The following is a 22,580-nucleotide window of genomic DNA, read 5'->3' on the forward strand; positions in this document are numbered from 1 at the left end:
AAAGTTGAAGTACACTGGTCAATACTGAAAACCTTCCCTCCTTGCTTTTGGCGTGCCAAGAATCAACTGGATTCATCAAAAGAAAACATCAAGGCTGGTTTCACGAAAATGGCGAAATTTAAAGCATGTTAGATAAAAAAAAGGAAAGGCCTACAATGCCTGGCAAATTGATCCAGCATCAAAATCAACTAAAATGTAAAATTTAGCAGCAACCAACAACTCCATAGCCTTCTTCACTGCCACAAAAGCGATCTGTGGCCCCTCAAAAACACTTAAACCCCATTTGATATAGAGATGGTACACAACTTTTTAAAGACTCAGTATCAATTGGCTCTTGGTGGAATGAGCACTTTGAAGAACTTCTCAATAGAGATTCAGAGGTGCACGAGGATGTTTTTACAAAAATACCATAAAACCCCTTTGAAGACCATATAGGTGATCTCCCTTCCATTCAAGAGGTTGAGGAATCTATCCACCAACTGGGGAATGATAACGCCCATGGACTGGATGGAATATTGACTGCATATTTAAAAATGGTGGCACCGAATTAATCAAAAACTTTCACATCCTTATTACCAACATATGGAACACTGAGACAATACCTGCTGATCCGTGTGACACCTCTATTATTACTATATTCAAAAAAAGGCAATAAGGCCCATTGTGGAAACTACCAAGGAATATCATTACTCTCAATAACTGGAAAGATTCTTGCTAGGATTATCTCCAACCAACTTATTCCTGTGACTGAAAAAACCATACCTGAAACTCAGAGTGGCTTTAGACTTGATCAAGGCGTGTTGGATATGATTTTCATTGCAAGGCAAATGCAAGAAAAATCCAAACAACAGAACCAACCCCTGTACATGGTATTCATAGACCATGTTGAAGCTTTTGACTCTGTTAATTGAGAAGCACTCTGGAAAATTCTGATGTAATGGATGTCCTGAAAAACATATCAAAAATACTTTGGCTTCTACATGACGACATGAATGCTGCTGCCCTTGCCGCAATGGACCCCGAAAAATGTTTAAGATCACCACAGGAGTCGAGCAGGGATGTATTATTGCACCTAGCCTATTCTCAATATTTGTGGGAACCATTCTTAACCTTGTTAAGAAAAACCTATTGGTGGGTGTTGAAACAGCTTATAGGGCTGATAGTAAGCTATTCCACCTTAGCAGACTCCAAGCTAAAAGCAAAATAACCACAACAGCTGTTATAGAGCTTCAGTACACTGATGATAACATTATCCTGGCAGATACAGAGGAAGATCTACAAACTATCATAAATGCATCATAAATCCATTGCTCTTGAGCTTAACACAGACAAAATGAAAGTCCTCTATGAGCCAGCGCCAAATGTCACTGCAGCAGCTCCAGTTATCACAGCTGATGGAACACTTCTAGAGATTGTAGAGTATTTTTCATACCTGGGAAGCCATCTTTCTGCAAATTCTAACATAGATGCAGAAATTCAACACTAACTAAACTTTACAAATGCTGTATATGGTTGTCTTTTGAGAGGAGTGTTTGATAACCATGATTTGAGTGCTAAATCTAAGCTTACAGTCTACAGTGCCATTATCATGCCTGCATTTCTTCATTGATGTGAAACCTGGACCACCTACAGAAATCACTTAAAGTCTTTAGAAAAATAACACCAATGATGTCTAAGGAGAATACTGAAAGTAAAGTGGCATGATCAGTGAACAAACAACAGCATTTTGGAAGAAACCAACTCCACCAGCATTGAAGCAAAAATTGTCATACACAAGCATTGCTGGGCTGGTCATATCATCTGCATGCCAAACTCCCAGTTCCCTGAGCAAATCTTGTTCAAATCTTGTTCTCCCAATTGAAAAATGGTCAACACAAGGGAGGTCAAAGAAAATTATATAAAGATGTCCTCAAGTCAAATGCGAGAAAATGGTGAATAAACACAAATGACTGGAAGCTGCTACACTAGATAGATCCAAATGGTGACAAATTGTTCAACAAGGAACACTTAATTTTGAAAATCAGAGACAACTGCAAGAGAACAGGAAGAGAGATCACAGAAGAGAACAAGAGCTCTTGAGAGGGACAAACCTATTACACCATTCAGTCAACACCAACTGGGTATGCCATTATTGCAGGAGAATCTGTAGCTCCATAATAGGATGATTTAGCCACCAAAGAATCTACCAAAAGACATTTCATACTCATCAGTGAGTAAATCCCTATGATATGACATTCAGTAATAATTTTGCTATCAATAATCATTCTTCAATATTATTCAGAGACTTAGCATGGATTATAAAGTGTGTTATGTTACCAGAGAGAGCATAAGGGAACAATTGACAGGAATAGGGGAAAGAAATACAGTAGAAGAAGAATGGGTAGCTCTGAGGGATGTAGTAGTGAAGGCAGCAGAGGATAAAGTAGGTACAAAGACGAGGGCTGCTAGAAATCCTTGGGTAACAGAAGAAATATTGAATTTAATTGATGAAAGGAGAAAATATAAAAATGCAGTAAATGAAGCAGGCAAAAAGGAATACAAACGTCTCAAAAATGAGATCGACAGGAAGTGCAAAATGGCTAAACAGGGATGGCTAGAGGACAAATGTAAGGATGTAGAAGCTTATCTCACTAGGGGTAAGATAGATACTGCCTACAGGAAAATTAAAGAGACCTTTGGAGGTAAGAGAACCATTTGTATGAACATCAAGAGCTCAGATGGCAGCCCAGTTCTAAGCAAAGAAGGGAAGGCAGAAAGGTGGAAGGAGTATATAGAAGGTTTATACAAGGGCGATGTACTTGAGGACAATATTATGGAAATGGAGGAGGATGTAGATGAGGACGAAATGGGAGATACGATACTGCGTGAAGAGTTTGACAGAGCACTGAAAGACCTGAGTCGAAACAAGGCCCCCGGAGTAGACAACATTCCATTAGAACTACTGACGGCCTTGGGAGAGCCAGTCATGACAAAACTCTACCAGCTGGTGAGCAAGATGTATGAGACAGGCGAAATACCCTCAGACTTCAAGAAGAATATAATAATTCCAATCCCAAAGAAAGCAGGTGCTGACAGATGTGAAAATTACCGAACTATCAGTTTAATAAGCCACGGCTGCAAAATACTAACGCGAATTCTTTACAGACGAATGGAAAAACTGGTAGATGCAGACCTCGGGGAGGATCAATTTGGATTCCGTCGAAATGTTGGAACACGTGAGGCAATACTGACCTTACGACTTATCTTAGAAGAAAGATTAAGAAAAGGCAAACCCACGTTTCTAGCATTTGTAGACTTAGAGAAAGCTTTTGACAATGTTGACTGGAATACTCTTTTTCAAATTCTAAAGGTGGCAGGGGTAAAATACAGGGAGCGAAAGGCTATTTATAATTTGTACAGAAACCAGATGGCAGTAATAAGAGTCGAGGGGCATGAAAGGGAAGCAGTGGTTGGGAAAGGAGTGAGACAGGGTTGTAGCCTCTCCCCGATGTTATTCAATCTGTATATTGAGCAAGCAGTAAAGGAAACAAAAGAAAAATTTGGAGTAGGTATTAAAATTCATGGAGACGAAGTAAAAACTTTGAGGTTCGCTGATGACATTGTAATTCTGTCAGAGACGGCAAAGGACCTGGAAGAGCAGTTGAACGGAATGGACAGTGTCTTGAAAGGAGGATATAAGATGAACATCAACAAAAGCAAAACGAGGATAATGGAATGTAGTCAAATTAAATCGGGTGATGCTGAGGGAATTAGATTAGGAAATGAGACACTTAAAGTAGTAAAGGAGTTTTGCTATTTAGGAAGTAAAATAACTGATGATGGTCGAAGTAGAGAGGATATAAAATGTAGACTGGCAATGGCAAGGAAAGCGTTTCTGAAGAAGAGAAATTTGTTAACATCGAATATAGATTTATGTATCAGGAAGTCGTTTCTGAAAGTATTTGTTTGGAGTGTAGCCATGTATGGAAGTGAAACATGGACGATTACTAGTTTGGACAAGAAGAGAATAGAAGCTTTCGAAATGTGGTGCTACAGAAGAATACTGAAGATAAGGTGGATAGATCACGTAACTAATGAGGAGGTATTGAATAGGATTGGGGAGAAGAGAAGTTTGTGGCACAACTTGACTAGAAGAAGGGATCGGTTGGTAGGACATGTTTTGAGGCATCAAGGGATCACAAATTTAGCATTGGAGGGCAGCGTGGAGGGTAAAAATCGTAGAGGGAGACCGAGAGATGAGTACACTAAGCAGATTCAGAAGGATGTAGGTTGCAGTAGGTACTGGGAGATGAAGCAGCTTGCACAGGATAGAGTAGCATGGAGAGCTGCATCAAACCAGTCTCAGGACTGAAGACAACAACAACGACAACATGTTACCAAGTGATGACATAAGGACAGTACTGTTTTATATGTCTCTCTCTCTCTCTCTCTCTCTTTCTCTCTCTCTCTCTCTCTGTGTGTGTGTGTGTGTGTGTGTGTGTGTGTGTGTGTGTGTGACAGAGAGAAACCAAGAGTGAAGAACAGAACTGGTAACATTTCAACGATAAGCTGATGTCAGCAACATGCACCCTTCCTTGCTACAGCAAGTTGGAATGCTAGTGGGAAAAAAAGCTTGCCTCTTCTTTCCTTTTGTTCTTAGAAGTAAAGGTAATGAATGAGATATGTAGATTTAAGTGAAAACATTTAATAACTTTTAATATCAGGAGTATCATCCAATCGCTTATTTTAAATGGTAAATTATACATTCTGGCAATAAAAACTTTACAAAGTACTTTTTTTAAATGTCTGGATTTTAAATGTCTACTTTGGCCAAATTCCTCAGAAAATTCCCATTTATAAATGTCACACCCGCTGGGCATTTGCCCAGCCCATATCACTAGTCCCATATGTGTTCCATAAAATTCACATCAGGTGTATCTGGTTGAAAAGACATCAGCGTGAGTTCACTATCACACTCCGCAGGCCACTGTAGCACGATTCTGGTCTTCAAGGGCAGTTATCCTACTGAAAGATGCTGTTACCACCAAGGAAGTTATCAAGTATGAAGGGATGCAGGTGGTCTCCAAACTGTTCATTTAGTCCACAGCTTTCACTATGTGTTTGATCACTGCCAGAGGTCCTATGGAAGCCCAGGTCAGTGGACCCCATAGGATAATGCTGTCCCAGCTAGTGTTTGTCTGTGGCACAATGCACGTTTTGAGCAGGCATTTGCCTCGATGATGGCATATCTGGATATGCTGTCAACCTGGTGTCACAAAAAACGTGATTGCCTGGCCAGACAACACGTTTCCATGAATCTGTGATTAACCTTAATGATCCTGTGCCCAGTGCAATTGTAACTCATGATATTGTTGGATCAACACAGGAAGACATATGTGTCATCAGCTGCAGTGCTCCATGTTTCACCTAGTATTCTAAACAATGTGCTCTACAACACTTGTTCCTACAGCAGAATGTCCTCTGTCATCAGATCTGCCACAAATTTCCATTTATCCTGCTTTACAGAGTGGGTAAGCCACAAAGCTATACATTCTATGATGAGGTGTGAATTACCAGCCACTTGTCTCCTGCTCATGGTTTCACCATCCTTCAACTACTTTCCATAGATGCAGTAATATGTAAACAGCATACCAGCTTTATTGCTTCTGAGATGGTCATACCCAGATATCAGGCCATAACAATCTTCCTTTTGTCAAGGTCTATTATGTTAGTGGATTTTCCTATTTGTGACCCTTATTGTCATCAGAACGACACCCTATTCATCTCTGCTTTGCATGTGTATTTTCCTTTGCTGTGTCTGTGGTTAGAACACCACCAGGTAGCATTCAGTCTCACTATAGGCTGTAGTAATAATATTTTGTCTTGTCAGTATATGTTGTATTACCAGTTCAGATACATGGGCTTTGAATATTAATTAAAAATTCGGATTTTTTTTTCTGGCACATACAACCAGTTAATTATGTAGTCTAGGGCCTGTATGAAAAACAACAATTTTCATGTGGTGCAGATCTCATATTACACTGTGGTCAAGTGCATTTATAGAAATTTTCTGTGGGGGAAGGGGAGCTGAGAGACTCTAAAGGGAGGGGGGAGAGGGCAGGCTCTGAAAATTGCCATTTTTTTTGTGTAAGATCTCTGACAATGAGTCTCGCAACAACTGGCTGGATAATAGGTAGTTTTAGAATTGGAACAGAGCGAACGATGTACCACCATCAACAAGACCATGTCTAGTATTTATGGTTGTCAAACTATGGCACTTCATGTGATTTTGTTAATGCATCTACAAATGTCTGTAATTTTCGTTTTATGGAGCATCATTCTATAATACAACATATAATTCACACCCCTTACAATGTTTGCTGACTATCTATGATCACATTCTTCTTCTTTTCGCTTGTAACCATTATCGTCAGTTGTACCCATTAAGCGATCTTATATCACTTCTCTCAGCTCGACAGAATTTTTTTGTAAGCTCTTGATTCAAAGATACCCCTATGTATGGAACTTCTCCCTGTGGTCTTTTACCTACTTAATTACTTACTTCAGCGTTTTTTTCTTTTTTTAATTTACCCTTAGGCAGTCTCTCACAGCATTCCAATAATAATCTGAAAACACAGATGTGTTCACGTGCCCTAATACCTTCTTTCACTGTTGAAATGTTTTGATGGAAGCGCTCTCCGTGCTCGTCCCTCACAGCGACACCATTACTTGGAAAGAAGTCGAGATGTGAGTCTAAAGAGTGGATCCTGACTGAGCATGGGCGGTGACAAGGGAGGGGGGGGTGGCGGCCATGGGGTCTATAGTCCCCCCCCCCCCTCCTCCCAACAGACTATCATATTACACTGGATAAAATGACTTCAGATATCAGCAAATATATTACTTCAACAGATACAATCATTTATTTTTATAATTATGTAACAATATAGGTTGCAATGTATTTCAAACACATTTTAACAAAAGAATAAGAGCGGCAAATAGCTTACTATCTAAACCAATAAATCTCATTTAACTTAAAATGGGCATCTTATTATTTATTAATATACATTGGATGTATATTAATGTACGAGTACCACATACAATAATCGAGAAAGCTAAATAAGCCAGGTATGCCTACCAACACTTAAACTCCTGACCCCAGACAAAAACCTCTAAATCGGTGGACATCTTGGTCAATTCGTATTATTTTCCCGGGCACACACATTCTGTAGATACATTTTTACCCTGAACTCCGAAACAGTTACCAAAAACTTCTTTAAGCAACACCAAATTTTACCAATTAGTCGGTGAAGGACACATCCCTCTTTTTTTTTTAAGCAATGTTCCATTCCCCCAAACCCCGTGACCCCCCTCACCATCCCCCTCCCCCCCACCATCAGCTACCAGCCGCTTGACCGACTTCGAGAATCGCCCCAGATCCCGAGCAAAATATTGCAATCTAGCTCTTGGTATTTCCTCAGGGGTTTTTTGACAGCTAGAATGTAATTTTTAGCTCGTTGATTTCACAAGAAATTGTAAACGACATTTTGAAAAGCTTCACAAGCTGCTTTCCCTCTCCCTTGACTGATCGTTTCGAATGTTCCATCTCGAATTTGTGTCCAATGGGATTCCCATTTTTAACTTAGCATCGCTGAACTGCGGAAATTTTTTCTTTAAATAATTGAAAACTTCTCCCTCTTGATGCCCTGCTTTTTGACAGACCCATAACATGAATTAAATCGTTAAGCTTTTCTTGCGAAATTTTATGTAGCCTTCAGCGCGAGATCGATTCCGGCGTAAAATCTGGATCTTGCTGTAAAGACTCAGACTGTTGTGAAACTTCCTGGAAGATTAAAACTGTGTGCCCGACCGAAACTCGAACTCGGGTCCTTTGCCTTTCGCGGGCAAGTGCTCTACCAACTGAGCTACCGAAGCACGACTCACGCCCGCTACTCACAGCTTTACTTCTGCCAGTATCTCGTCTCCTACCTTTCAAACTTTACAGAAGCTCTCCTGTTAATCTTGCAGAACTAGCACTCCTGAAAGAAAGGATATCGCGGAAGTGTGTGCTGATATGAAACTTCCTGGCAGATTAAAACTGTGTGACCGACCGAGACTCGAACTGGGGACCTTTGCCTTTCGCGGGTAAGTGCTCTACCAACTGTGCTACCGAAACACGACTCACGCCCGATACTCACAGCTTTACTTCTGCCAGTATCTCGTCTTCTACCTTCCAAACTTTACAGAAGCTCTCTGCTTCGAAAGCGAGGCCAACAGAATTTAAGCTGTGATAAAGATGAAGGGAGGGGACAACCCATGTTACTGCCCACTAACAGGACTCCGGAACATTTGATCAGGTACTGTATTTGCTCAGCCGGTCAATAGTCCAAACAGAATGTGTGATAAATACAAGCTGACCAAAAAGGGTCTTCGCCGTGCTACTTTAATGTACGGTGATATACAATGCTCTTCTACACCACAAAACGGACTCTTCTCTGGACTGTTAACGTAGTTGTTGTCAGTGGCTTCACTGTTCACCCAACGCGGAAGTGCAGCGCAGAAACAGAACCGCCGGCCGCCTCCTCGTGTCTCGCATGCGGTCAGCAACATTATCCGTAACATCCGCCCACCCTCATCTTATCGGAATACGAAGATAAACAGCAGTACTGCACTGTAGTAAATTTTCACTGGGATAGCTCACACATCTGAAGTTGTAACTGTTGACTTGAAAGTTTTAAGATATTTCCAAGAGTGCAGTCGGGACCTAAGCTGTAGGGGGCGTGAAATTCACAGTAGTTTCACGGTGAATGGCGAAATAGTATAGAGATTTCACAACAAACGGCTCGTTTATTTCTTCAGACTGATATCAAAGTGATACCTCTGTCTGAGTGGCGCAGGAGGGCTCGAGGATTCTAGTTCGATTTATGAACAATTATTTCCTCTGTAAACACTTATAGATATTTCTGAAATAGGCCCTACTACAGTGTAAAGTGCGTATCACATTGCTAAAGTACAGATGGGGTGTGGCATTTTATTTTAAACGGTCTAGCGGCATGCTACGATACTACGGTGAGGAAATTTCAGTATGAGCCGGGGCTGCAGACATGTACTCGCGTATAAACTAAATATTAATTACGTAACTTTTTCTTTTCGATGCGATAGCCAAAACTTTATGGTTACCGGTACGCTTTGTGAACTTTGTTATGTGTGTTATCGATTTTAATTGTTTGTGTTTTCATATTTGTGATTCGTAAATTGGATAGCAGCCCTGCATTTTCCTAAACGAACGCGGAAAACCGGTGGCTGATGTACCAAACCAATGGTCGATCTGTATCTAGCTCAGTTTCTTGCCCCGCAAGGTCTAGCGCTTTCCGTTCAGCTGTACAAGAAAGTGAAATTTGATATTGCTAGTGACATTCAGAAATACGGTTCTTGAGGGAAAAATTATTTGCACTAGCCTCCACTACACAGGGTGGTCCATTAATAGTGACCGGGCCAAATATCTCACGAAATAAGCGTCAAACGAAAAAACTACAAAGAACGAAACTCGTCTAGCTTGAAGGGGGAATCCAGATGGCGCTATGGTTGCCCCGCTAGATGGCGCAGCCTTAGGCCAAACGGATTTCAACTGCGTATTTTTAAATAGGAACCCCCATTTTTTATTACATATTCGTGTAGGACGTAACGAAATATGAATGTTTTAGTTGGACCACTTTTTTCCCCTTTGTGATAGATCGCGCTGTAATAGTTACAAACGTATAAGTACGTGGTATCACGTAACATTCCGCCAGTGCGGACGGTATTTGCTTCGTGATACATTACCCGTGTTAAAAATGGACCGTTTACCAATTGCGGAAAAGGTCAATATCGTGTTGGTGTATAGCTATTGTGATCAAAATGTATAACGGGAGTGTGCTATGTATGCTATTCAGTATCCTGGACGACATCAACCAACTGCCCAGAACGCTCGCCGGATAGTTACGTTATTTAAGGAAACAGGAAGTGTTCAGCCACATGTGAAACGTGAACCACGATCTGCAACAAATGATGATGCCCAAGTATGTGTTTTAGCTGCTGCCCCGGCTAATCCGCACATCATTAACAGACAAATTGCGCGAGAATCGGGAATTTCAAAAACGTTGAGAATGCTACATCAACATCGATAGCGCCCGTGCCCTATTTCTATGCACCAGGAATCGCATGGCGACGACTTTGAACATCGTGTACAGTTCTGCCACTGGGCACAAGAGAAATTACAGAACGATGACAGATTTTTTGCACGCGTACTATTTAGCGACGATGCGTCATTTATCAACAGCGGTAACGTAAACCGGCATAATATGCACTATTGAGCAACGGAAAATCCACGATCGCTGCGATAAGTGGAACATCAGCGACCTTGGCGGGTTAATGTATGGTGCGGCATTATGGGTGGAAGGTTAATTGGCCCCCATTTTATCGATGGCAATCTAAATGGTGCAATGTATGCTAATTTCCTACGTAATGTTCTACCGATGCCACTACGAGATGTTTCACTGCATGACAGAATGGGTATGTAATTCCAACATGATGGATGTCCGGCACACAGCTCGCGTGCGATTGAAACGGTATTGAATAGCATATTTCATGACAGGTGGATTGGTCGTCGAAGCACCATACCATGGCCGACACTTTCACCGGATCTGACGTCTCCGGATTTCTTTCTGTGGGGAAAGTTGAAGGATATTTGCTATCATGATCCACCGACAACGCCTGACTACATGCGTCAGCGCATTGTCAATGCATGTGCGAACATTGTGGAAGGCGAACTACTCGCTGTTGAATGTCTTTACACGTATTGCCAAATGCATTGAGGCTGACGGACAAATGGCTTCTGAGCACTATGGGACTTAACATCTATGGTCATCAGTCCCCTAGAACCTAGAACTACTTAAACCTAACTAACCTAAGGACATCACACAACACCCAGTCATCACGAGGCAGAGAAAATCCCTGACCCCGCCGGGAATCGAACCCGGGAACCCGGGAACCCGGGCGTGGGAAGCGAGAACACTACCGCACGACCACGGTTGACGGACATCATTTTGAGTATTTATTGCATTAATGTGGTATTTACAGGTAATGACGCTGTAACAGCATGCGTTCTCAGAAATGATAAGTTCACAAAGGTACATGTATCACATTGGAACAACCGAAGTAAAATGTTCAAACGTACCTACGTTCTGTATTTTAATTTAAAAAACCTACCTGTTACCAATTGTTCGTCTACCATTATGTTTGTGACTATTACAGCACCATCTATCACAAAGCGAGAAAAGAGGTCCAACCAAAACATTCATATTTCTTTACGTACTACACGAATATGTAATAAAAAATGGGGGCTCCTATTTTTAAAAAACGCAGTTGATATCCGTTTAACCTATGGCAGCGCCATTTAGCGGGACAACCATAGCGCCATCTGGTTTCCCCCTTCAATCTAGACAAGTTTTGTTCTTTGTAGTTTTTTTTGCGTTTGACATTTATTTCGTGAGATATTTGGCCCGGTCACGATCAATGGATCACCCTGTATAGAATTCATAAAGAAAATGGTGAAATACGCACCAATAGAACTCTTTGCTATACGGTGGGAAACTAAATGTCTTACTACTTTTATATATCGAATAGACTTGGATTTCTTTACAAGAACCATCCGCAGTATGCAGTAATGACTAAGTAGCCAATTAGAGGCCTGAAATGATAGCGTGAAGCAAATGCGTGCATCTGTGTTCCGTTGACATGTTCCAAATACAAATGGCTATCGTGAATACAGCGGGTGAAACATACAACTAATATCGAAACGGTGTCACTACTGAAGCATCAGACACGTTTTATGAAACGTATTGTCGCTTACTCCGAAAACTGATTTGACAGACAAGACATACCGTATTAAGCGAGTACGTAGCTTTCATGCATAGGCCTATGACGTTGTGACCGTAGATTCGGTTCCTGTTTTCAGAAAGGCGACGAGGAACGATCGCCAAAAGAGGGAAGGACGATATGTGTCCCACATCATCTATTTTTCTTTGTTCTTTACTCTGTTGTCTTTACGCTTTTTGCTTGTCTAAGCAAAATGTTGCACTTTTTTTTTCATTCTTGATTTTTCAGGGAAAGAATACTGGAATACAGGCTGAAAGACACACAGAATTCTGGAAATCTGTCGAAGCTGACATTAACAGAATTTGTGAATTCAGTTTCGGCCAGAACTCCAGCACCGGGTGGTGGTTCAGTATCGGCCCTGCTGGCAGCTCTGGTAAGCCCACAACACCCTCAAACGTGGCTCTTTTTCTCGACAAGTGATGTAATTCTACTTACTTCGCTGCTCTTTTCAATAATCAGAGTTCTACTACGCCTAGTCAATCTATTCCTAATCGACTGCTTCAGATGAAAACTCTTCTATAAAATGTAAAGTAAAATTTTATGTAATAAAAGTTGGTTCTGATGCAACACTTCAGGTACTTTGGGCTGCTACACCACACTGCTTGAAATTACCCGTTCCTTCCCATATCGATTACTTTCCTTCTACTTACTTAATCAGCTTTCTTCATGTGGTCCAACGTTTCGTACTTAGTTTCTCCTTTAAAAATTATACTCAGCTTTACTAACATGTATTCCAAGTCAGAAGCACCTCTTATTCGCAATTACTTTATAGGTTTTGTGAGGGTACCTCTCATGAACTAAACCTGCAATGTTTGATGTGAGAGCTTGTTGTATCCTACTGATATTCTATTATGTTTCAATTAATAATAGCGGGATATTTATCCCACACTGACTGTTTGTAAAGCCTTACCAACTGGACAGCTAGTAATTGTTCCGAAGATTATGCTGCGGGTCAGTTCTTCCTTAATTAACACTGGTGTGCGAGGAGGGGAATTATTCAATACCTCTCTCGCCTGTTCAATACCTCTCTCGTAACAGCGTAGGTCGTACACGTTACTGGATGCCACAACAAAAACTCTATAACAAAACACTTAAACAGGAATAGGATAAGCAACAGTAGGTTCCAAATAACTAAATTATCAATAAGCGAAATTTTTAGATTGCCTTAATTATTAATAATTATTTATCGGTGTGCAGTGGCTTCAATCACCAAGGTCAAAGTCAACATTCCACCCAGAAATATAGCAAATGTGGAATTACGAGAGCAGCCAAAACATATTGCTCGTTCTTTGATTAACAAAATCTAGTGATAAAACAAGCGGTGGGAAACAGATTCGCACCAGTGATTTAATATTTTCGTCGTCAAGGATTATATTCACTACTTCAGAAGCGAAGTAATAAAGCAAAAACTACACAAACTTACGTCGAGATTGTAACGGATACACTTAGAAGAAGCAATTGATGCGTGTATGTTGTTTATAATACCGCATAATGTGAATACTGCGTACTCCCTGATTTCTGTACAAATTTTGTGCAGCGATGGTATCATTATAAAAAAGTTTTGTAAAATGTTTGTATTTTTTATTTGATGATGCGTCTTGCAATAGCCTACGAATTATCATATGCGCCTAAGGATATTGAACACTTAATATTGGATGACAAGTTTTATGTCCTTTTAAACGTAAAAATGCTTTTTTTTTTCATCCACAAGGGCAATTTTATTTGGGATCTGTGGCAGGTTCATTAGCATATCTGTTTTTATTCGGTGAATATTTAGTGATCGGTTCCATATTCCACAAGATCTCCTCACTAAGAAACAACTGGAATGAAAAATACATCTAATCTAATCTACATGCGCTGCTCATCTTAATTTTGATCTTTTTTTCAGAAAAACCTTTTAGTGCAATAAAGGCTATTCAATAGAAACAAGACATCAACTATTCTGATTCTGATAACAAGTTTTGCGTAAAAAACGAGGTTTTGGTTGCTATTAATTTGGTGAAACATCACTAAAGGTAAATAGATAATTCACTTAATATTCTGAATAGACGAAATCCAGTTTCAGTTTCATAATTATCTTAGGAAATGGTATCGTTTAATACACATAACAACAACATTCCGTTTCACTTTTTTACGACATGGTATTTTTCTAGCGATTTTTGTTTTTCTCATATTTCTAGCTCTCTCTCTCTCTCTCTCTCTCTCTCTCTCTCTCTCCCCGCTCCCCTAACCCTGTACACACACGAGCACCCTTCTTCCCCAATTCAGACCGATTCAATCGTTATATTGTAAACATGATTTGCATGCAAACAGAATCAATAATTTGTTAGAGACTCCGAAGATCATTTACATAGATGCTCTGAATCATTCCTACAGTAGGCCAATCAGTTAAGTTAAAATTAGGTAAAACTTATTTCATTCACAAAATGTGTCTTTAATCCTGACTTGGAGGTTGTTTGACGCTGTGGGAGTGATGTCACAACGCACCAGAAGAAAAGAGGCAGTGTCAACTGGAGGTTGGGATTTATGTGGAGATTTCTGGAGTCTATTGGGCTTGGCTTAGCTAGGCCTGTGACTGTGATTTTCCGATTTTATTAGTTAATATGTTGGCAACGCTGACTAAGCCAGGAGCAGAATGTTCTTGTTTTCGAACAGAACAATACTGAACGAACACTATTCAACGTTTCTGTTTGTTATTTATAAAGCCAAGATCGTCTGAATGATACAGTAGATCTTCGGACCTGTAACTCGGGACAACCAACGACCACAGGATAAGTATATCAACGGGAGTTGTGGATTTTAATATCTGCTAATTGGGACTCGGTGTTTATAAATAAAATAAACGATACATTTAGATCTCCATGTGCGTGCTTTCAACTGGTGAAACATAAATACGTTAAACTTCAATACAATACCCCCATTAAGGCAGGAATGAAGGAATGGACACTATAAAAAATTATCTTAACGCAACTTTAAGGGAATTCGAAGGCGTTATCATTTGTGAGTGCAAAATGCCACGCACGATGATGTTACAATAGATGAATGTGTGTTTCATAATATTGGAACTCGCAGTGACAGTGGAAAATGAATTACTTTCTTTGTCACATTATCTCTGCGTGAGATTAGATGTGATAAGTACTCCACGCTATAGTCCGCAGCAAACTGATGTCTATGTTCCTCTCTTTTCAAACGTAACAGTTGTCATTGCGCCTCTTTATTTATGAGCACACAATTACATGGTACAAACACGTAAATATCATCAATTTTAAATGTCCTAGTGATATTTATTCGCCATTCTATTTACATTTATCGCGTTTACGTTCGAAGTATACAATTATACTCACACACACACACACACACACACACACACACACACATACACACACACACGCGCGCGCGCGCGCGCGCGCACACACACATAGAGCAAAGGCTCATCCACATCCACGCCGCAGGAGGGACCAGAATGCGCTGGATGTCCGTCTGCATCACACCTCTAAGCCTTTTCTCTTCTCTCCACAGTTCCTCAGGAAACAATTCCATGTAACCCAAATCCCACATTCATTACCTTCTCTCATAAAACTCCTCACTATTTTTTGACATTTTGCGCTTCCTGTGTTTTGCATATAGTGCCCCTGCCAGTTCTTCCACTACAATCCGCCTATTTTTGACAGTAATCGCCAAGTGCCAAATATAAACCTATTTAATTTTTCAGAATGAGACTTTCACTCTGCAGCGGAGTGTGCGCTGATGTGAAACTTCCTGCCAGATTAAAACTGTGTGCTGGACCGAGACTCCAGAACACTTGCCCGTGAAAGGCAAAGGTCCCGAGTTCGAGTCTCGGTCCAGCACACAATTTTACTCTGCCATGAAGTTTCTTATTTAAGTTTTGTTTTTATGTACATAAATACTCTACAAGCCGTTTTACTTGGTGGAGGGCACTTCTTACTACTACTGTCGTTGCCTAGCATGTACATTTGAGAGAGGACTATTGGGAGAGTGGTCGCGTATCTCCAAGTACGTGCCAGTCATCCTCAACCTGTCGCTGTAGTTCTCAAACAAGATACAGGACGACAACCAAAGAAAGGCTTTACAGTCTGTGTTAAGTACTGGTTCTCAAACGTTGCCCGACACGTGACAATAAATGCAGGTGGTTCTGCGCTGCTATGAGCAGAACCTAGACTACCACACGTGTTGTGTACTTACTACTGGCTCTCACTCTCCGGTACTCAGTTTTTCAAGAAACTGCAAATCCTCTTGTAATGTTGCAAACATTGTTGAAATTCATGGGGCAATATCGTAGATATCAATCTCACTGTGGAGTGGTTACTCTTGATATGAGCCTTTTTTGCCTGTGGGTAACGAATCTTAATCAAAATCTTGAAATGATACTGCATAAAGCACTCGTCAACTACTGAGAGTGCGCTCAGTGTGCGACATTTTCAGGTAGTCTGAGGATTGTGCCCTTCAAAACCAGGATCAAATGGCCTTTTCACGGCTTTAAATTTTCGAACATCACCAAGAGACTGTACTCCACTTAAAACGAAAACGCAAACACAAATGAAACACAAATAATTTAATGCACTAAATTTCACTATCATTGAAAAATATGCCTTTATGAAGCAGATAATATCCTCTTTTTTTTTTTTTTTTTTTTTTTTTTTACACAGGCAATGCAATTCCTGATTTCAGTAAAACCTGGACGATCATTAAAAGGTGACAGCTCACTTTTTCACCATCCACTTTCCACTCCTACCGATATGTTTGTTTTGGTCACTATCGCTGTTATTTTCAGTCATATCCATTTGTACCCACCCATGAACCATGGACGTTGCCGATGGTGGGGAGGCTAACGTGCCTCAGTGATACAGATAGCCGCATCGTAGGTGCACCCACAACGTAGGGGTATCTGTGTGTTTCCTGCAGAGGGGCAGCAGCCTTTTCTATAGTTGCAGGGGCAACAGTGGTTGATTCACTGATCTGGCCATATAACTTAAACCAAACGGCCCCACTGTGGGAGGATTTTTTTATCAGATGAAACAAAACTGGTGTTAGGTGGATCGGAGCTTGGAATGTTAGATCCCTTAATCGGGCAGGTAAGTTAGGAAATTTAAAATAGTAAATGGATAGGTTAACGTTAGATATAGTGGGAAATAGCGAAGTACGGCGGAAGAATAAACAAGGCTTCTGGTCAGATGAATACACGGTTTTAAATACAAAAAAATAGGGTTAATGCAGGAGTAGGTTTCACAATGAATAAAAAAAGTTAGTATGAACAGCATAGTGCACGCATTATTGTAGCCAAGATAGACACAAAGCCCATATCCACCACAGTATTACAAGTTAATATGCCAACTAGCTCCGGAGACGATGAAGAGATTGAAGAAATGTATCATGAAATAAAAGAAATTATTCAGACAGTCAGTTTAATAATGGTGAGAAACTGGAATACGATAGTAGGGAAGGGAAGAGAAGGGAAAATAGTATGTGAACATGAACTGGGAGAAAGGAATGAAAGTGGAAGCAGCCTGGTAGAATTTTACCCAGAGAATAATTTAATCATCCCTCATATTTGGTTTAAGACTCATGAAAGAAGGTTTTATACGTGAAAGAGACATGAAGACACTGAAAGATTTCAGACTAAATATATAATGGTAAGTCAGAGATTTCGGAACCAGATTTTAAATTGTAAAACATTTACAGGGGTAATGTGAACTCTGACAGCAATTTAATGGTTATGAACTGTAGATTCAAAATGAAGTAATTGCAAGAAGGTAAGAAATTAAAGAGATGGCATCTGGATAAGCTGAAGGAACTGTGGGTTGTTGAAAGTTTCATAGGGGGCATTAGGGAACGATTAACCAAAAACAAGAGAAAAGAATATGGTAGAAGAATAATGGGAAGCTTGGAGAGATTAAATAGCGAAGGCAGCAAAGGCTCAAAGAGGAAAACAGACGAGGCTTAGTAAAAAATCCTTGCGTAACATAAAATATATAGAATTTAACTGATGAAAGGAGAAAATATAAAAATGCAGCAAATGAAACATGCAAAAAGGAAAACAAATGTCTAAAAAATTAACAGGAAGTGCAAAATGGCTAGCAAAAATGACTTGAGGAGAAACCTAAGGATTTACAATCATATATCACTGGAGGAAAAATGGCTACTACCTACAGAAAAATTAAACAGACCTTCAGAGGAACGAGAAGCAACTGTAAAAATATCAAGAGATTACATGGAAAACCAGTCTATAATAAAGAAGGAAAAGCTGAAAGATGAAAGGAGCATATAGAGGGTTTATGAATGGAGATATACTTGAGGGCAATATTATAGAAATGGAAGGGAATGTAGATTAGATTAGATTAGATTTACTTTCATTCCAATTAATCCATAGTGAGGAGGTCCTCCAGGATGTGGAGTACTGCAAACGGATGAAATGAAGGGGAAATAATACATGACAAATATTTACAACTGAAACCAATAAGCTAATATACCTTCCACAGGTCCCAAGTGGAATGATCATCATTTTTTTAATGAGCAATATATGAAAGAATCATTTCACAAACAGTAATGCACTGAATTTAAAATAAAAAATGTTTTTTATTAATGAGGTAATAAACATGTAATAGAACTACTACAATACTTATTTACAATGAACACATTACTGCACTGAAATAGTGCAGAAGTTCTACTGTACTTGGAGTAAAAGGAGTTGGCTGTCAATAAATCCTTCAGGCTTCTCTTAAACAGAATTTCATTGGTTGTTAAGCTTTTTATGGCTGCTGGCAAGTTACTGGAAATGTGTGTTCCTGAATGATGCACACGTTTTTCTACAAGAGGAGTAAGTGACTTAAAATCCTTGTGAAGTTTATTCTTATTTCTAGTATTGATTCCATGACTTGAGCTGTTGGTTTGAAAAAGTGATATATTTCAATGACAAATTTCATTAAGGAATAAATATATTGGGAAGCAGAAGTTAGTATCCCTAGTTCCCTAAACAGGCATCTGTAGGATGTTCTTGAATTCACACCACATATAACGCTTACTGCACGTTTTTGTGTCCGGAAAACTTTAACTTGGCTTGATGAATTACCCCAAAAAATAATCCCATATAACATTATGAAATGAAAGTAAGCATAGTATGCCAGCTTTTTCAATTTTATATCCCCTCTGTCTGACAGAATTCTCATTGCAAATAGAGATTTGTTAAGACACTTCATCAGTTTTGTGGTGTGCTATCCCAGTTAAATTTATTATCAAGCTGTAATCACAAGAATTTAACACTGTCTACTTCTTCTATCTGCTTGTCATCGTATGCTAGGCATATACTCCTGGGACACCACTTACAAGTTCTGAACTGCATGTAGTGTGTGTGTGTGTTTTTTTTTTGTTTTTTTTTTTTCAAAGTGTAGTTACAAAGGATTGGCTAGGAACCAGTGATTAATGTCCACAAATATTTTACTAGCCGATCTTTATAAGACTACACTTGATTTTCTATTTATTGCAATGTTTGTATCATCGACAAACAAAACGAACTTGGCATCTGATAATGTTACTGATGAAAGGTCATTGATACGCACAAGAAAAAGTAAGGGCCCTAAAGTGAAGCTTTTGGGACCCCACATGTAATTAGTTCCCAGTTGGATGATGCCTGATAGCTTAATACATGTCTCTTTCTTAATAACACCCTTTGTTTCCTGATGAAGATGAGATGGGAGATATGATACTGCGATAACATTTGAAAGAGCACGGAAAGACTAAATCGAAACAAGGTCCTGGAGTAGACAACATTACTTTAGAACTGCTGATAGACTTGAGAAAGCCAGCCATGACAAAACTCTTTTATCTGGTGAACAAGATATATGAGACAAGAGAAATATCCTCAAACTTCAAGAAGAATATAATAATTCCAATTCCAAAGAAAGCATGTACCGATAGATGTGAATATTAACGAATTTTCAGTTTAATAAGTCAAGAATGGAAATACTTGTAGAAGTCTCCCTTGGGCAAGACTAGTTTCGATTCCAGAGAAATGTAGGAACATGCGAGTTAATACTGACCCGACGACTTCTCTCATAAGACAGGTTAAGAAAAGTCAAACCTACATTTACAGCATTTGTAGACTTGAAGAAAACTTTTGACAACTTTAATCGGAATAGTCTGAAATTATGAGGGTTGCAGGCGTAAAATAGAAGGATCAAAAGGCTGTTTACAACTTGTACAGAAACCAGACGACAGTTGTGAGAGTCGAGGGTTATGGAAGTTGTTGAGAAGGGAGTGCGACAAGGTTTAGCCAATCCTTGTGGTATTCAATCTGTGCAATGAGCAAGCAATAAAGCACACAACAGAAAAATTTGGAGTAGGAATTAAAGTTCAGGGAGAAGAAATAAGAACTTTGAGGTTTGTTGATGACTGAATTAAATCAGTTAGTAGATGAGTTTTGCTATTTGCACAGCAAAATAATTGATGACATACACCGGCAATGGCAAGAAAATCGTTTCTGAAAAAGAGAAAATTGTTAGCGTTAAAAAGTCTTTTCTGAAAGAATTTGTATGGAGTGTAACCATATATGAAAGTGAAATGTGGGCCCCGGCCGCTGAGGCTGAGCGGTTCTAGGCGCTTCATTCTAGAACCACGCTGCTGCTACGGTCACAGGTTCGAATCCTGCCTCGGGCATGGATGTGTGTGATGTCCTCACATTAGTTAGGTTTAAGTAGTTCTAAGTCTAGGAGATTGATGACCTCAGATGTTAAGTCCCATAGGTCTTACAACTGTTTGAACCGTTTGAAACATGGCCGATAAACAGTTTCCACAAGAAGAAAATAGTAGATTTTGAAATGTGGTGTGACAGAAGAATTCTGAAGATTACAGGGCTAGATCACGTAACTAATCAGGAGGTACTGAACCGATCTGGGGAACAAAGAAATTTGTGGCACAACCTGACTAGAAGAATGGAGCGTTTATTAGGACCTATCTACGACATTGAGCGGTCACTAGTTTAGCACTGAAGGGGAGTGTGGAGATAAAAATTGTAGAGGAAGAGCAAGAAATGATAGTAAGCAGATTCAGAAGGATGTAGGTTGCAGTAGTTACTCGGGGATGAAGGGGCTTGCACAGGATAGAAAAGCATGGAGAGCTGCATCAAACCAGTCTTCGAGCTTAAGACCACAACAACCTAATCCATTTGTAAAAGCTGGAGCGATAATTCACTGCGACCCTGATTAATGATAATAGTTGCATTTTTTTTACATTTCTTATGCTTAGTTTGTACAAGAATTGTGAACTCTTCTTCTCTTCAGAGCCAGTCACTGTAATGACTGTGGTCAGCATAAACGCCCTAAAAACAGAGACTTGACCCGATGGTTGTGCGCTAGCATGCCGTTTCCGGGATTCGGGGAGGGGCACCTATCAGGCTTTATGTGGCTTTTAGGCGGCGTCCCACATTCGACTAGGTGAATAGCGGGCTGATACACATGTCTCGCTTCACGTTCATGGTATGCAAACAATTAAAAATCGTCCATATACTTACACATAGTACAGGGTGATTCAAAAAGAATACCACAACTTTAAAAATGTGTATTTAATGACAGAAACATAATATAACCTTCTGTTATACATCATTACAAAGAGTATTTAAAAAGGTTTTTTTTTCACTCAAAAACAAATTCAGATATGTTCAATATGGCCCCCTCCAGACACTTGAGCAATATCAACCCAATACTCCAACTCGTTCCACATTCTCTGTAGCATATCAGGCATAACAGTTTGGATAGCTGCTGTAATTTCTCGTTTCAAATCATCATTGGTGGCTGGGAGAGGTGGCCGAAACACCATATCCTTAACATACCCCCATAAGAAAAAATCGCAGGGGGTAAGATCAGGGCTTCTTGGAGGCCAGTGATGAAGTGCTCTGTCACGGGCTGCCTGGCGGCCGATCCATCGTTCTCGGCCGTCCAGAACTTTTCCCTTTGCACAAACACCCATTCTCTGTAAACTGTTTATACCAACGTTTAATACACCACCTATTAGAAGGTTTAACACCATATTTCGTTCGAAATGCACGCTGAACAACTGTCGTCGATTCACTTCTGCCGTACTCAATAACACAAAAAGCTTTCTGTTGAGCGGTCGCCATCTTAGCATCAACTGACGCTGACGCCTAGTCATCAGCGCCTCAAGCGAACAAATGTACAACTAAATGAAACTTTATAGCTCCCTTAATTCGCCGACAGATTGTGCTTAGCTCTGCCTTTTGTCGTTGCCGAGTTTTAAATTCCTATTGTTGTGGTATTCTTTTTGAATCACCCTGTATAATACCAGACACTGACAGTGAGGGTAAACCAATGCCGGTAGAGGGGAGAGAGAAGAGGTGGCGACTGGAGGGGTAGCCGGTCACCCTCTGCTACAAACATTGCCAAATACCGAAGTTAATATGCTGACGCCTTGAATATAGGTCAAAGCCCAGGAAAAGGATTGCAATCTTTTCAAGGAAGCACAAAATATTCGTAATATTACATACTTCTAAAAGATCTTTTGTTCCTCTATACTTTGCCAGAGCTCTCCTGAAAGGAGAGCTATTGCAACATTAACGATTTAGGTTATTTTGAAATTCTGTTATTTCTGTGGTTAATCATTATATCAATATATACGAATAAAAGGCAAGCGTGTGCATGTAAAGACACACTTTTCTCCAT

At 39.9% G+C, this 22,580-nt stretch overlaps 1 protein-coding gene across 1 annotated transcript in view; it reads left to right on the forward strand.

Annotated features, from left to right (window-relative positions):
- The window catches only part of LOC126271206 (formimidoyltransferase-cyclodeaminase-like), a 102,544-nt gene that overhangs the window by 73,017 nt on the left and 6,947 nt on the right, over positions 1-22,580 (forward strand). The window contains exon 7 of the mRNA XM_049974132.1: positions 12,121-12,265. Coding sequence (XP_049830089.1) covers positions 12,121-12,265 — 145 coding nt within the window. The remainder of the gene's footprint in view (positions 1-12,120; positions 12,266-22,580) is intronic.

The sequence above is a fragment of the Schistocerca gregaria genome, chromosome 1 (assembly GCF_023897955.1).
Source record: "Schistocerca gregaria isolate iqSchGreg1 chromosome 1, iqSchGreg1.2, whole genome shotgun sequence".
Classification (NCBI taxonomy): Eukaryota; Metazoa; Arthropoda; class Insecta; order Orthoptera; family Acrididae; genus Schistocerca; species Schistocerca gregaria.